Source organism: Scyliorhinus torazame, chromosome 18 (genome assembly GCF_047496885.1).
Source record: "Scyliorhinus torazame isolate Kashiwa2021f chromosome 18, sScyTor2.1, whole genome shotgun sequence".
NCBI lineage: Eukaryota > Metazoa > Chordata > Chondrichthyes > Carcharhiniformes > Scyliorhinidae > Scyliorhinus > Scyliorhinus torazame.
This window is the reverse complement of record NC_092724.1, coordinates 3,648,624-3,663,469: the sequence shown is the minus strand read 5'-3', so window position 1 is coordinate 3,663,469 and position 14,846 is coordinate 3,648,624. Positions and strand designations below refer to the sequence as shown.

General features: G+C 53.0%; 1 protein-coding gene across 3 annotated transcripts in view; it reads left to right on the top strand.

The window, feature by feature from the left end:
- The window catches only part of cbarpb (CACN subunit beta associated regulatory protein b), a 237,467-nt gene that overhangs the window by 63,757 nt on the left and 158,864 nt on the right, over positions 1-14,846 (top strand). Inside the window, exons 1-2 of one of the 3 annotated variants that reach the window (XM_072482066.1) lie at positions 8,332-8,531; positions 8,775-8,858. In XM_072482066.1, coding sequence (XP_072338167.1) covers positions 8,811-8,858 — 48 coding nt within the window. In that variant the 5' untranslated portion in view covers positions 8,332-8,531; positions 8,775-8,810. Of the gene's footprint in view, positions 1-8,331; positions 8,538-8,774; positions 8,859-14,846 lie in introns of those variants that run through there. The other 2 variants (XM_072482064.1, XM_072482065.1) reach the window with 2 other exon arrangements.

Here is a 14,846-nt window from a genome sequence, read left to right as displayed (position 1 = left end):
TGCTTGCAACAAGACAGCAAACCCCTGGGGAATAGTTGGAGGAATTCTACCACGCACTCCTGGTGCTGGGCACAAGCTGCGGCTGCCCGCAAATTTCGGCGAGCGAACACACGGAACTCTTACTCCGGGACGCTTTCGTGGCAGGTATGCTTCCATCACAAATCCGCCAGCGCCTGTTAGAGAAGGACACCCTGGGTCTCAGGGAGGCACGGGCCCTTGCAGGCTCCCTGGACGTGGCCTTCAGGAAAGCCCGCGCCTACGTTCCCGACCGCGCGGCAGCACCCTGGGCAGCGTGGAACCCCGCAGCGGCCGACTCAGAGACTTCCCCCGTTCCCCCGCAGGCCTGCGCTGCAAGGCAGCCTGGCAACCCCGAGGGGCCCCGCTGCTACTTTTGCGGGCAGGCCAAGCACCCCCACCAGCGCTGCCCGGCCCGCGCATCCACCTGCAGGGGATGTGGCAAAAAGGGCCATTTCGTGGGGGGTATGTCAGGCCCGAGCGGTGGCCACGGTCTCCAGCGGCGAATCCGGACCGCTACCACAAACATCTCCACGGGCCTCGTGTGGCCAGCGGTCGCTGGCACCCCCATGTCCCAGGGCCATGTGCGGAGCCTGGGTGCCGCCATTTTGTTCCACGGACGCCATGCTTGAGGGATGGGCGCCGCCATTTTGTGCACCACCGGCCATGTGCGCCGCCATCTTGGATGAACCCCCAGGACCCCAGCTCGGCCGACCACACACTGCCTGAACAGAATTCCCAACTACTCCGATTGGCCTCGGTGACTCTGGATCAGTCTCGACCTCGAACACTCTCAACCACTATGACGGCCGTTTACATCAACGGGCAAGAGACGTCCTGCTTAATTGACTCTGGGAGCATGGAGAGCTTCATACACCCTGACACGGTAAGGCGCTGTTCCCTCCTCATCCACCCTGTTAATCAAAAAATCTCACTGGCCTCCGGTTCCCACTCAATGGAGATAAAGGGGTTTTGTGTAGCAAACCTCACAGTCCAGGGAAGGGAGTTCAAACATTTCCGTCTCTATGTCCTTCCCCGCCTCTGCGCGGCTACACTCCTGGGTTTAGACTTCCGGTGTAACCTTCAAAGTCTGACTTTCAAATTCGGCGGCCTTATACCCCCCCTTACTGTCTGCGGCCTCGCGACCCTTAAGGTCGACCCGCCTTCCCTGTTTGTGAACCTCACCCCGGATTGAAAACCCATCGCCACCAGGAGCAGACGCTACTGTGCCCAGGACCGGATCTTTATTAGGTCAGAGGTCCAAAGGCTACTGAGGGAAGGGGTCATTGAAGCCAGTAACAGCCCCTGGAGAGCTCAAGTAGTGGTGGTAAAGACCGGGAAGAAGCATAGGATGGTCATCGACTACAGTCAGACCATCAACAGGTTTACGCAGCTGGACGCGTACCCTCACCCCCGGATATCAAACCTGGTAAACAGGATCACGCATTATAAGGTCTTCTCCACAGTGGATCTCAAGTCCGCCAACCACCAGCTCCCCATCCGCACTAGTGACTGCAAAGACACTGCCTTTGAGGCAGACGGGCGGCTCTATCACTTCTTAAGGGTTCCCTTTGGTGTCACTAACGGGGTCTCGGTCTTCCAGCGCGAGATGGACCGAATGGTTGACCGGTACGATTTACGAGCAACATTCCCATATCTCGATAATGTCATCATCTGCGGCCACGACCAGAAGGACCATGACACCAACCTCTGAAAATTTCTCCAGACCGCTAAAATCCTTAACCTAACATACAACAAGGATAAAAGCGTGTCTCGCACCGACCATCTAGCCATTCTCGGCTACGTAGCGCGAAATGGGGTTATAGGCCCCGACCTGAACGCATGCGCCCCCTTATGGAGTTCCCCCTCCCTCACTGCTCTAAGGCCCTAAAACACTGCCTAGGGTTTTTTAGCTACTACGCCCAGTGGGTCCCCAACTATGCGGACAAGGCCCGTCCCCTGATCCAATCCACAGTTTTTCCACTGTCGATAGAGGCCCGCCAGGCCTTCAGCCGCATCAAAGTTGACATTGCAAAGGCCACGATGCACGCCATTGACGAGTCCCTCCCCTTCCAGGTCAAGAGCGATGCGTCCGACGTAGCTCTGGCGGCAACCCTCAACCAAGAGGCAGACCCGTGGCCTTCTTCTCCCGTACCCTCCATGCTTCCGAAATCCGCCACTCCTCAGTCGAAAAGGAGGCCCAGGCCATCGTAGAAGCTGTGCGACATTGGAGGCATTACCTGGCCAGCAGGAGATTCACTCTCCTCACTGACCAACAGTCGGTGGCTTTCATGTTCGATAATGCACAGCGGGGCAAGATAAAAAATGACAAGATCTTGCGGTGGAGGATCGAACTCTCCACCTGCAACTATGAGATCTTGTATCGTCCCGGGAAGCTAAATGAGCCTCCTGACGCCCTGTCCCGCGGCACATGTACCACCGCACAAGTGGACCGCCTCCGAGCCCTCCACGAGGACCTCTGTCACCCGGGGGTCACTCGCTTCTTCCATTTCATCAAGACCCGCAAACTGCCCTACTCCATCGAGGAGGTCAGGACTGCCACCAGGGACTGCCAAATCTGCGCGGAGTGGAAACCGCACTTCTACAGGCCAGAGAAAGCGCACCTGATAAAGGCTTCCCGTCCCTTTGAGCGTCTCAGCATGGACTTCAAAGGCCCCCTCCCCTCCATCGGCTGCAACACGTACTTCCTGAACGTGATTGACGAGTACTCCCGCTTCCCATTCACCATCCCCTGCCCCGACATGACCGCAACCACCGTCATCAAGGCCCTCCATAGCCTCTTTGCACTGTTCGGGTTCCCCGCTTACATACACAGCGATAGGGGATCCTCCTTTATGAGCGACGAACTGCGTCAATTCCTGCTCAGCAAGGGCATCGCCTCTAGCAGGACGACCAGTTACAACCCCCGTGGTAAAGGACAGGTAGAGAGGAGAACGGAACGGTCTGGAAGACTGTTCTACTGGCCCTACGGTCCAGGAACCTCCCAGTCTCCCGCTGGCAAGACGTCCTCCCGGATGCCCTCCACTCCATCCGGTCACTACTTTGTACAACCACCAATCAGACACCTCACAAACGTCTCCTTGTCTTCCCGAGGAAGTCCTCCTCCGGGACCTCGCTCCTGACCTGGCTAGCAGCATCCGGACCCATCCTGCTCCGAAATCACGTGCAGGAGCACAAGTCAGACCCGTTGGTCGAAAGGGTCCATCTGCTCCATGCTAACCCCCAGTACACCTCCGTGTAGTACCCTGACGGCTGACAAGATACGGTGTCCCTACAGGACCTGGCGCCCGCCGGAACCCCGCGCACATCCCAGCCACCAGTCCCACCCTCCCCTCCACCGCAGCACCTTACAGGAGGATTGGTCCTTCCGACACCCCTGTCTAGGCCCCCCCATCCACCGACACCCCCCGAAGGCGCTCCCTCCCCAGGTCAGCCGTTTTCCCCACCAGCGCCGTCTAGGGGTGTCGAAGCTGCCATGGAGATCGAAGCCACGCTCCCGGAGTCACAGACGCCCGAGACTCCATCGGAGTCACCATCGAGGCTCCGACGATCACAGAGGACGACCAGGGCCCCTGTGCTTCATTTTAACTGTAATCTGTAAATATAAACCATCAAATGTACATCGCTACCAGACTTGTAAATAGTTACTAAACACTGTACGGAGGTATTACGGTACCTCCATAACCAATTATACCATGTTGTTATGTTTTGTAGTTTCTCACCAACACCACCGCCGGACTTTTTTTTAAACAGGGGGTGAATGTGGTATTATAGGTATTACGGTACCTGAGAGGCTAAGTACCATTGGTAGAACCTGTATGCTTGCTATTGGCGAGAGTGTATAATAGCTCCGCCCTGATAGGCGGGGTATAAGAACCTGTGCCATCCCAGCAGCCCTCATTTCTGTACCTGAGCTGCTGGGAAAACGTCTAGCTTATTAAAGCCTTCAGTTGGACTACAACCTCGCTTTAGTGGTCATTGATCGTGCATCAGTTGCAAACTGTGTTTGATTAGGGAAATCCTGGATGCAAACAAGGCAGTGGCATAGCACATTCAAGCATCAACTAAGAACTGAACTCCTCCATTTCACTGGCTTCCTCATCTGGATCAGGAAGATGGCACTTACAGACTTGTGGAAAGAGGTACACTGATAGGCCAGCCAATCTGGGGCTTCTACTTGTGTCCAGCACCAGTAACAAGCTAAGGTTATCACGGCTAAGCCATGAGCGTTATCAAAGGGCACCAGCAATGATGCCAAGCAGTATTATGGTGATGCCAAGCAGTATTATGGTGAGGAATTATAGTCTCAAAGCAAATAAACAGTTCAAACTCTTACGTATGGCTGGTGTTGTATTTTGTTAGCAATTTGTATTGGATTCAGTGAAGAAATAAACTTTTGGAATAAAGGTAACATTTATGATGTTAAATGAAACAGGGAGAGCATTTTTACTCTGTCTACAATAATTACTTTGTGACCAAATGCATATTTGTTCATTAGTTAGGAAGACTGTACAATGACGTGAAGAAAAACCTCGCATTTATACAGCAGCTTTCGTGATCTCTACCTGTCCCAATGTGCACTACAGATAATGAAGTATTTGTTGAAATTTATCACTCGTACATTGTACAAAAAACTGACCACCAGTTTGTGCAAAGCAAGTTCCATATGCAGCAGGGAGATCATCTGTTTCAGCGTTGTTGATTTTGGGAGAAATGTTGGACAGGACTCTGGGGAGAACTCTGTGCTCTCCCTTGAACGGTGTCATGCAATTTTTTTTTATACCCATCTAAGGACAGACAGATCCCTGACACTGTAGTTCTTCCTCAGTAAACTTCTCAGTAATTCTGCAGTGCTGCACTTGGGTTAAACCTAAATGATGATTGGGATTTCAACCCATAACCTTATATCTCAAACAGAAGCATGTTACAGCTGAGTTAAGGATGACACCAATTACAGAACAATATGTAATGATTGTGTCTTTTTTAAATTGCCAACTTGAATTAGATTAAATGCTAGCCATGTGCTTGCAAGCAGTTGGAAAAACATTTGTTTATCTTCATGTTCAGGGGCATAACCAACAAAAAATATCTCTCAACCAAATTCAGAATTTTGCTATAAGGATACAGGATGTTTGTGTAATGGTTGGTGTAAAGAGAGAAGATTATGTATATGGTAGCCATGATGTGGAAATGCTCTCATTGGACTGGGGTGAGCACAGTAAGAAGTCTTACAACACCAGGTTAAAGTCCAACAGGTTTGTTTCGAATCGCTAGCTTTCAGAGCGCAGCTCCTTCATCAGGTGAGTGAAGAGGTGGGTTCCACAAACACATATATACACAAAGTCAATGATGCAAGATAATACTTTGAATGCAAGCCTTTGCAGGTAATTAAGTCTTTACAGGTCCTGACGGTGTGTCTGGAGAGAGGGATAATCACAGGTTAAAGAGGTGTGAATTGTCTCAAGCTAGGACAGTTGGTAGGAATTTGCAAGCCCAGGCCAGATGGTGGGGGGTGAATGTAATGCGACATGAATCCAAGGTCCCAGTTGAGGCCGTATTCATGCATGCAGAACTTGGCTATCAGTTTCTGCTCGGTAATTCTGCATTGGCGTGCGTCCTGAATGCCGCCTTGGGGAACGCTACCCCGAAGATCAGAGACTAAATGCCCTTGACTGCTATCAGTCGGGAAACACTACACCTCACGGACTGTAACGGTTGAAGCAGGCAGCTCACCGCTATCTTCTCAAGGGCAATTAGGGATGGGCACTAAATGTTGCCCGCATCCCATGAATGGATCTTTAAAAAGATAAGCAGTACTAATAATGTGGAAGAGCCACAGTGTGGATGATGCTGGATTTGTGGAGGTTCAATAATGAGGCGGAAATGTGAAGGTTTGCGTTGACTGGTCAAATGACTGGAGAATCAGAACCAATGGGCTATCAGGATTGATGTGGTTTTGTCAAGGGCAGATAGAATTGGGAAATCAGGAGAAAGTGTGTGAATGGGCAGGTGCTGGATCTGCACAGGACATTAGAAGATGTGCATGGCTGGATGAGGTAAAGGAGAACATAACTTTTAACCTTCAAATCCTTTCAGACTGCTGCAAAACTTTATTTTTTTTTAGTTCATTTATTTTGCATTGTTTTTGCAACACCTGTATATATATATGTGTGTGTGTGTGTGGTGCTGTGAGCAAACATGTGGCTTCTGGGGTATGATAAACTAAACGATACAGATGGAAATATGAGAAAAATAACCAAAATGATTTTGGCGGGGAATAGACATTAAAAATAGGCAGCATTAATAAACAGTTAATGGAAATATTTCTTAATAATCTCCACTTCTCAAGTGTTCATGGTTCCTCCAGATATAGGATGGAAATATGTGGAGGGCATTATCAAGCCCCTTGATTAACGTGCCTTTCTAATCAAAAATTCTAATATAAAATTATTTATAGGTTATCATATTTTTGTTGAAGCTTACCCATTCTGCACAATGTGACTTACATATTCTTTTTAGATCAAGAAACGGAAGGCTGGTGAACCACACCTGTGGACAGAGGGCAGGTGTAGTCCTAATGTTCAGTGAAGCTAAATCAGAGGTGAAATCAGAAATAATCAGCTGATATGCGCAGCCAGTCAATGTCTGTTTGTTCGAGGGCTGGGTGTAATCTTGTCTGGGTGTCTCCTGTAATGGTGTACCCTCGGAGAGATATTCCAGCCCAAAGTTGGGTCACGTGACACCACTGAGCCTATGCAGATATGAAATGTGGATTTGTATGCCAGTGTGTCAGTGGAATTGTGCAATCCGATAGTGTGCACGATGAAGCTAATTCATTGCCACTCAGGGCTGACACTGCACTCGGGGTGTGTGGAAAGCTGGAGAGAGCCAGGGAGAAATAAACCTGCAGAATCCCGGCTCTTCCCTTTCCAATTTCCACAGCCAAATGCAGCCAAGACTCACAGTGAATGAGGGGGCATTCTACACATCAAACTCAATGCCTGCTCACGAATAGGCTTTTGTAAATAGCAGAACTTGTGGGAGAAAAATAAACAAGACCTGCAAAGGTTGGAAATTTAAAAAAAATAAAACAGGGGCTGATCGACTTGGAGGGGGGTGTGGTGCAAGATTGCTTTTTCAAACAGGTACAGTGACCACAATCTGTGCTTCAACATGATTCTGCCACCTCTCAGCAGCTGAAAGGGGAAAATGATCCAAATCTGAAATCTTCATCCTTGTCGGCTCTGCAATTCCACCTCTTTTACCTTCATTTCAGGGAAGAGCGCTTAAGCACAGTGTCATTGGATCAGTGATAACAGCACCCCCCCCCCCCCCCCCCCGCCGCCACACACACTCACCACCCCCCATACACACCCCCTCACACACATACACTCACCACCCCCATACACACCCAGCAACACATCCCCACAAAGACCCCCACACACACTCCCCCCCCCCCACACACACCCAGCAACACCCCCTACACACACACTCCCCCCCCCACACACACCCAGCAACACCCCCCCCACACACACACACATACACCTCCTCCTCCTCAATGTTTCCCATCAGGATCTTTGCAAGAAAGGAGGTGCAGATTAAATAATGTGTTTGAAATATATCCTGGGGGTGAGGGTATCAGGCTGGAGGAACGGGAGCTCCATTCCGCCCCCACCCCCCTCCCCAGGGTAAATGGCACTCCAGTCCCCTCTGGGTGGAGCAGGCACCAAACTCAGGGAGAGTTAACCAACCCTTCACCAACCCCCTTCCAGAGCTGCGACTGGGGAGTGGGAGACAGAGGGGGAAGGGAGCAGCATCCGGAAAGGTGGACAAGTGAGCCCCCAAATGTAGCCATTCCAGTTAAGAGGTTAGAAATTAACTTTTGGAAGCCAATGGCGCTCAACAGTGTGAAGTGGGGCAGGGGGTGCTGCCCAGCCCAGCAGCTCCAGTGCTGGTGGGCAGGGAGGTGGGCATGGCAGTGAGGTGGGCAAGGAGGGCAGGGAGATGGGCAGGGATGTGGGCATGAAATGAAATGAAAATTGCTTATTGTCACAAGTAGGCTTCAAATGAAGTTACTGTGAAAAGCCCCTAGTCGCCACATTCCGGCACCTGTTCGGGGAGGCTGTTACGGGAATTGAACCGTGCTGCTGGCCTGCCTTCAAAGCCAGCGATTTAGCCCTGTGCTAAACAGCGGTGGGCAGGGCAGTGGGGTGGACAGGGCAGTGGGGTGGACAGGGAGGTGGGCAGGGCAGTGGGGTGGACAGGGAGTTGGCAAGGAGGTGGGCAGGGCAGTGCTGTGGTTGCGTGGGCAGCAATGCGGCTGACCCTGAAGTCTGCTGCGGGGGGGCGGGGGACTCCTTCATTGCTCTCTCTGTTGCCCAGATCCCCCTCCGCTGGGAATGAGAAGCCGGCAGCCTCTCTTCGAAAGCCATTGCCCTGCCACTGAGTATGAATCAATCCGGAAAGAGGCGCTGTCATATTGCCGAACACAATAAGTGAGAGTGAGCAGGAAAAATGATGCATTTCTCCCAATATCAGCTTCATTCACTCTCCCTTTCCAACTAAGGAACTTTTCAATTCTGCATTAATGTCTTCGCTTCCTGTGCAGCTGAGATCACATCCTTAAGGAGATTTAACGCAAAATTATTAGGATACAAAAAGATTATTTCCGTGTCGCCAGCAGTTTGCAATCTGCAGTTCCCAGAGTAAGATGCTGTTTTCCTTTTGTTGTTTTGTAGGAAGATAAAAATCCCCAGTCTTCGCCCAACTGGATCATGAGCAATGATTTGCCTGCATGGAAATATCTAACTGAGAACGCGACGGTGAGTGTTTCACATCAGAGATGTAGCAAAAAGGCAAAGTGTCAATGTGGCTGGGTGAGGGAGGGGGGGGGGGGGGGGGTCTCGGTGCCCGGGTGATGGTGCGGGGGTCTCGGTGCCGGGGGGTCTCTGTGCCGAGGGGGGGGGGGGGTCTGTGCCGGAAAGGGGGGGCTGTGCCGGGGGAGGGGTCTGTGCCGGGGGGAGGGGGGGGTCTGTGTGGTGGGGGGTCTCTGTTTCCGGGGGGGGGTCTCTGTGCCGGGGGGGTCTCTTGTGCCGGGGGGGTCTGTGCCGGGGGGGGGGGGGCTCTGTGCCGGGGGGGGGGGGGGTCACCTGGTGGGTGCAATGAGAAGGGGGCGAAATAAATGCAGGGGGGGGGGGTGCCAGGCCCGGGGGGGGGGGGGGTCAGTGTCAAATACATGAACTTGTGTTTAGAACACGAGCTGATGGTGGTGATTGTGAAGCGGGTTTGCCGCTCCTTCCCCACACTCACTGCGAAATGTGGCAACGTTCAGTTCCCGACATTTGCAGCATTAAAACGTTATTAGTGCGAAAGGGAAGAGATCCCCCCCCCCCCCTTTTTGATACAGCGGCAGGTATCGCGTCCTACAGAGGGGGGAGGGAGAGAGGGGGGAGAGAGGGAAGGGGGAAGGGAGAGAGGGAAGGGGGGTGGGAGAGAGAGAGGGAAGGGGGGGGGTGGGGGAGAGAGGGAAGGGGGTGGGGGGAGAGAGAGGGAAGGGGGGGTGGGAGAGAGAGGGAAGGGGGGGGGTGGGGGAGAGATGGAAGGGGGTGGGGGGAGAGAGGGAAGGGGGGGTGGGAGAGAGAGGGAAGGGGGGGGGTGGGGGAGAGAGGGAAGGGGGTGGGGGGGAGAGAGAGGGAAGGGGGTGCGGGGAGAGAGAGGGAAGGGGGTGGGGGGAGAGAGAGGGAAGGGGGTGGGGGAGAGAGAGGGAAGGGGGTGGGGGATGGGAGAGGGAAGGGGGTTGGGGGGAGAGAGAGGGAAGGGGGGTGGGGGGAGAGAGAGGGAAGGGGGGGGTGGGGGAGAGAGGGAAGGGGGTGGGGGGAGAGAGAGGGAAGGGGGTGGGGGGAGAGAGAGGGAAGGGGGTGGGGGAGAGAGAGGGAAGGGGGTGGGGGATGGGAGAGGGAAGGGGGGTGGGGGGAGAGAGAGGGAAGGGGGGTGGGGGGAGAGAGAGGGAAGGGGGGTGGGGGAGAGAGAGGGAAGGGGGGTGGGGGGAGAGAGAGGGAAGGGGGTGCGGGGAGAGAGGGAAGGGGGTGGGGGGAGAGAGGGAAGGGGGTGGGGGGAGAGAGGGAAGGGGGTGGGGGGAGAGAGGGAAGGGGGGGTGGGGGAGAGAGGGAAGGGGGTGGGGGGAGAGAGAGGGAAGGGGGTGGGGGGAGAGAGAGGGAAGGGGTGGGGGAGAGAGAGGGAAGGGGGTGGGGGGGAGAGAGAGGGAAGGGGGTGGGGGGAGAGAGAGGGAAGGGGGTGGGGGGGAGAGAGAGGGAAGGGGGTGGGGGGAGAGAGAGGGAAGGGGGTTGGGGAGAGAGAGGGAAGGGGGGTGGGGGATGGGAGAGGGAAGGGGGGTGGGGGGAGAGAGAGGGAAGGGGGGTGGGGGAGAGAGAGGGAAGGGGGGTGGGGGGAGAGAGAGGGAAGGGGGTGCGGGGAGAGAGGGAAGGGGGGTGGGGGGAGAGAGGGAAGGGGGTGGGGGGAGAGAGGGAAGGGGGGTGGGGGGAGAGAGGGAAGGAGGGTGGGGGGAGAGAGAGGGAAGGGGAGGGAGAGAGAGGGAAGGGGGAGGGAGAGAGAGGGAGGGGGAAGGAGAGAGAGGGAAGGGGAGGGAGAGAGGGGAGGGAGAGAGAGGGAAGGGGGAGGAGAGAGAGGGAAGGGGGGAGGGAGAGAGAGGGAAGGGGTGGGGGAGAGAGGGGGAAGGGAGAGAGAGGAGAGGAGTCTCACCGTTTAACACCCCACATCTGTGTACATTATTGCTAGTAACCGCGGTGAGGACCATTTAAGCTGCCCCCTTCATTCCCAATTTACCCCATCCTGTGAACCTCTCATTCGCACCTGCTGCCTGCTTACCATTTGCGGTAGAATTGGATTTAGTAGAATTCGGTTTAATTTGACTCCCATTCTCTGGCTGCTGCTATATCCAAGTGTTTATCGCTCATTATCTCAGAAAAGGAAATGTTCGCCATTATTTTTAACATTCAAGCAGAGGAAAGCATGGCTTTTAGATTTTGTGTGAATGTGATGACCATCAGTGGCTCCTGGCCAAATGCAGACAGGCAGCTGCTCCATTTTTGGCTGCCCCGTTGCCTAGGTGAATGTATATTCCTTCGGGAGCGAACACATGTTGACAGATGCCAGATCTCAGCTACAATTCCTGGAAGCCCATTGAAACCTTCCCAACCCTCGGGACTAGAGGCGACTTGGTAATTAAAACCAATCAGGACAATACCCTTAACCTGTTGCCTACATGTGGACTCAGGGGGTTATTGGAAATTAAATAAGATTGCAGAAGTAGCCGCACTGACTACATTGAATACTGTGAAATTAATAACTGGATTTGAATGTGACAGCAGGCCAGAAATATCTTTTACAACAAAACATATGACCGTGCATAATCTCCATTGGCTAAATAAATCTTACATCAATTGATACAAAATGGGTTTCAGTTGGCTGCCAGATTAACAGTGAGGCGAATGATGCTCAACATATCCCATCCTCAATCAGGGTGCACCAATGTGGTTAAATGGTTAAACTGAAATATCCAGACGTTGATGTCTGACTTGTGCCTCTCGCCAACACCTTTGTCAAATTGGCATCTCATTGTCTGGCTCACAATTGACAATCATTGAATGGAGTGAAGTTGCTGCATTTGCGACAATAATAAAAAGATTATTAATAGATATGAACTGAGCCTGATATTTGGGGTAAATAAGTAGCATAAATACCTTTTGAATCCTTTTAGCGATTTGATAATTGTTAATTACTACCAACCTCTCTGATACTGAAAGGGAATGATTAAAAGTGTGGTAGCTATTCCTTGAGGTATTAATTGTTGTTGGAGATTTTCAAAATGTCTGTGTATTGTCTGAACGTTTTTTTCTGTGCTGTATTTCATAGAATTTACAGTGTAGAAGGAGGCCATTCGGCCCATCGAGTCTGCACCGGCTCTTGGAAAGAGCACCCTACCCAAGGTCAACACCTCCACCCTATCCCCATAACCCAGTAACCCTACCCAACACTAAGGGCAATTTTGGACACTAAGGGCAATTTATCATGGCCAATCCACCTAACGTGCACATCTTTGGACTGTGGGAGGAAACCGGAGCACCCGGAGGAAACCCACGCACACACGGGGAGGATGTGCAGACTCCGCACAGACAGTGACCCAAGCCGGAATCGAACCTGGGACCCTGGAGCTGTGAAGCCATTGTGCTATCCACAATGCTACCGTGCTGCCCTGTAGTCCTCTACGTGGGGGCAGGTTTAGCTCAGTTAACTAAACAGCTGGTTCATGATGCAGAGCAAGGCCAACAGCACGGGTTGAATTCCCGTACCAGCTGAGGTTAGTCATGAAGAGCCCACCACGATGCTGAGGGAGCCGTGGATAGCATGTTTAGCGAGTTGGTCACACCGCAGATAAAGAGTACTGAGGGAGATACAAAATAGATGACCACCAGACAGAGGGAGAGTAGGAAGGCAGTGTCATCTCCCTCCAAAACAGGTATACCGTTTTGGATACTGTTGAGGGAGATGGCTCACCATGGGGAAGGCAGCTCCCGGGTGCAAGGGTCCTGGATGTCTCAGAGCGGCTGCAGGACATTTCAAAGGGGGAGAGTGAACAGCCAGCTGTCGTGGTGCATATAGGCACCAACGAAATAGGTAAAAAAAACGGGATGAGGCCCAACATGCTGAATTTAGGGAGTTAGAGGATAAACCAAAAAGTGGGACCTCAAAGGTAGTAATCTCAGGATTGCTACCAGTGCCACGTGCTAGTCAGAGTAGGAATGACAGGATAACAGGATGAATACATGGCTTGAGAGATGGTGCAGGAGAGAAGGATTAAGATTTTTGGGACATTGGAACCGGTTCTGGGAGAGGTGGGACCATTACAAATCGGACGGTCTACACCTGAGCAGGACTGGAACCAGTGTCCTAGGGGGGTCGTTTGCTATCGTGGTTGGGGAGGGTTTAAACTAATGTGGCAGGGGGGTGGGAACCAATGCAAGAAGTCAGAGAATAGTAAAGAGGAGACAGAAATAAAAGCTAGTAAGGAGACGAAAAGGGGGTGGGGAGTTGCATTATTGGTTAAGGAGAATATCACAGCTGTGCTAAGGGAGGACACCTTGAAGGGTTCAGGCAATGAGGCAACCTGGTAGAGCCCAGGAATAGGAAGGGTGCTGTTACAATGTTGGGGCTTTACTGCAGACCTCCTAACAGCCAGCGGGAGATAGAGGAGCAGATATGCCAACAGATCATGGAAAGGTGCATAAACAATGGGGTTGTTGTGGTGGGTGATTTTATCTTTTCCTATATTGACTGGGACGCTTACTGCTGGAGGCATGGATGGAGCAGAATTTGTAAGGAGCATCCAGGAGGGTTTCCTGAAACAATGGGCACGATTCTCCGCTCCCGCGCCGGTTCGGAGAATCGCCTGAGTCGCCAAATTTTCCCGCGACGCCGGTCCGACGCCCTCCCACGATTCTCCCAAGCGGCGAGAACGGCCCCGTCGAGTTCCACGCAGCGCAGGCCGGAGTATCGTCCGAGACACCCAAAATGGCGATTATCCGGCACCCCTGCTATTCTCAGGCCCTGATGGGCCGAGCGGCCAGCCCAAAACGTCGGGTTCCCCCCGGTGCCATCCACTTGGTCGCTGCCGGCGGGAACAGCGCGGGAACGCTGGGGGGGCGGCCTGCGGGGGGGGGAGGGGGGATCCTGCACCGGGGGCGGCCTCAAATGGGGTCTGGCCCGTGATCGGTGCCCACCGATCGTCGGGCCGGCCTCTCTGAAGGAGGACCTCCTTTCTTCCGCAGCCCCGCAAGATCCGTCTGACATCTTCTTGCGGGGCGGACTCGGAGAGGACGGCGACCACGCATGCACGGGTGACGCCAGTTATGCGGTGCCGGCCGCGTCATGTATGCGGCGTCGCCTTTACGTGGCGCCAAGGCCTGGCGCGTGTAAATGACAGGTGCGGCTCCTAGCCCATTAACGGGCCCTGAATCGGTCGCGATAGTAGAACTTCGACGGCGCGAACACTCTGTCTCCATTTCGGAGAATCCCGCCCAATATGTAAATAACCCAACTCGGGAAGGGGCCATATCAGACCTGGTGCTTGGGAATGAGCCCGGCCAGGTAATCGAAGCTTGAGTAGGAGATCATCTCGGGGGACAGTGATCATAATTCTGTAATTTTTAAGCTGCTTATGGAAAAGGACAATAGTGGTCCTCAAGTGAAGGTGTTAGACTGGGGGAAGGCTAATTCCAACAGCATTAGGCAGGATCTAGAGAGTGTTGACTGGGCGAGGCTGTTTGAGGGAAAATCAACATCCGGCATGTGGGAGGCTTTCAAATGTCAGTCGATTAGAAATCAGGACCGGCATGTACCTGTGGGGATGTAAGAGAAGGCTGGAAAATATAGGGAACGCTGGATAACGAGGGATATTATGAACCTGGTCAAAAAGAAAAAGGAAGCATTCGTAAGAAGCAATGAACTGAAGGTAGGAGTTAGGAAGTCTAAAAGGGGTCATGAAATGTCATTGGCAAACAGGATTAAGGAAAATCCTAAGGCGTTTTATACATATGTAAAGAGCAAGAGGGTAGCCTGAGAAAGTGTTGGTCCATTCAAGGAGGTTGGAGGGAGGGCAGCACAGTGGCGCAGTGGGTGGTTAGCACTGCTGCCTCACGGCGCCAAGATCCCAGGTTCGATTCCAGCTCTGGGTCACTGTCCGTGTGGAGTTTGCACATTCTCCCCGTGCCTGCGTGGGTTTCGCCCCCACAACC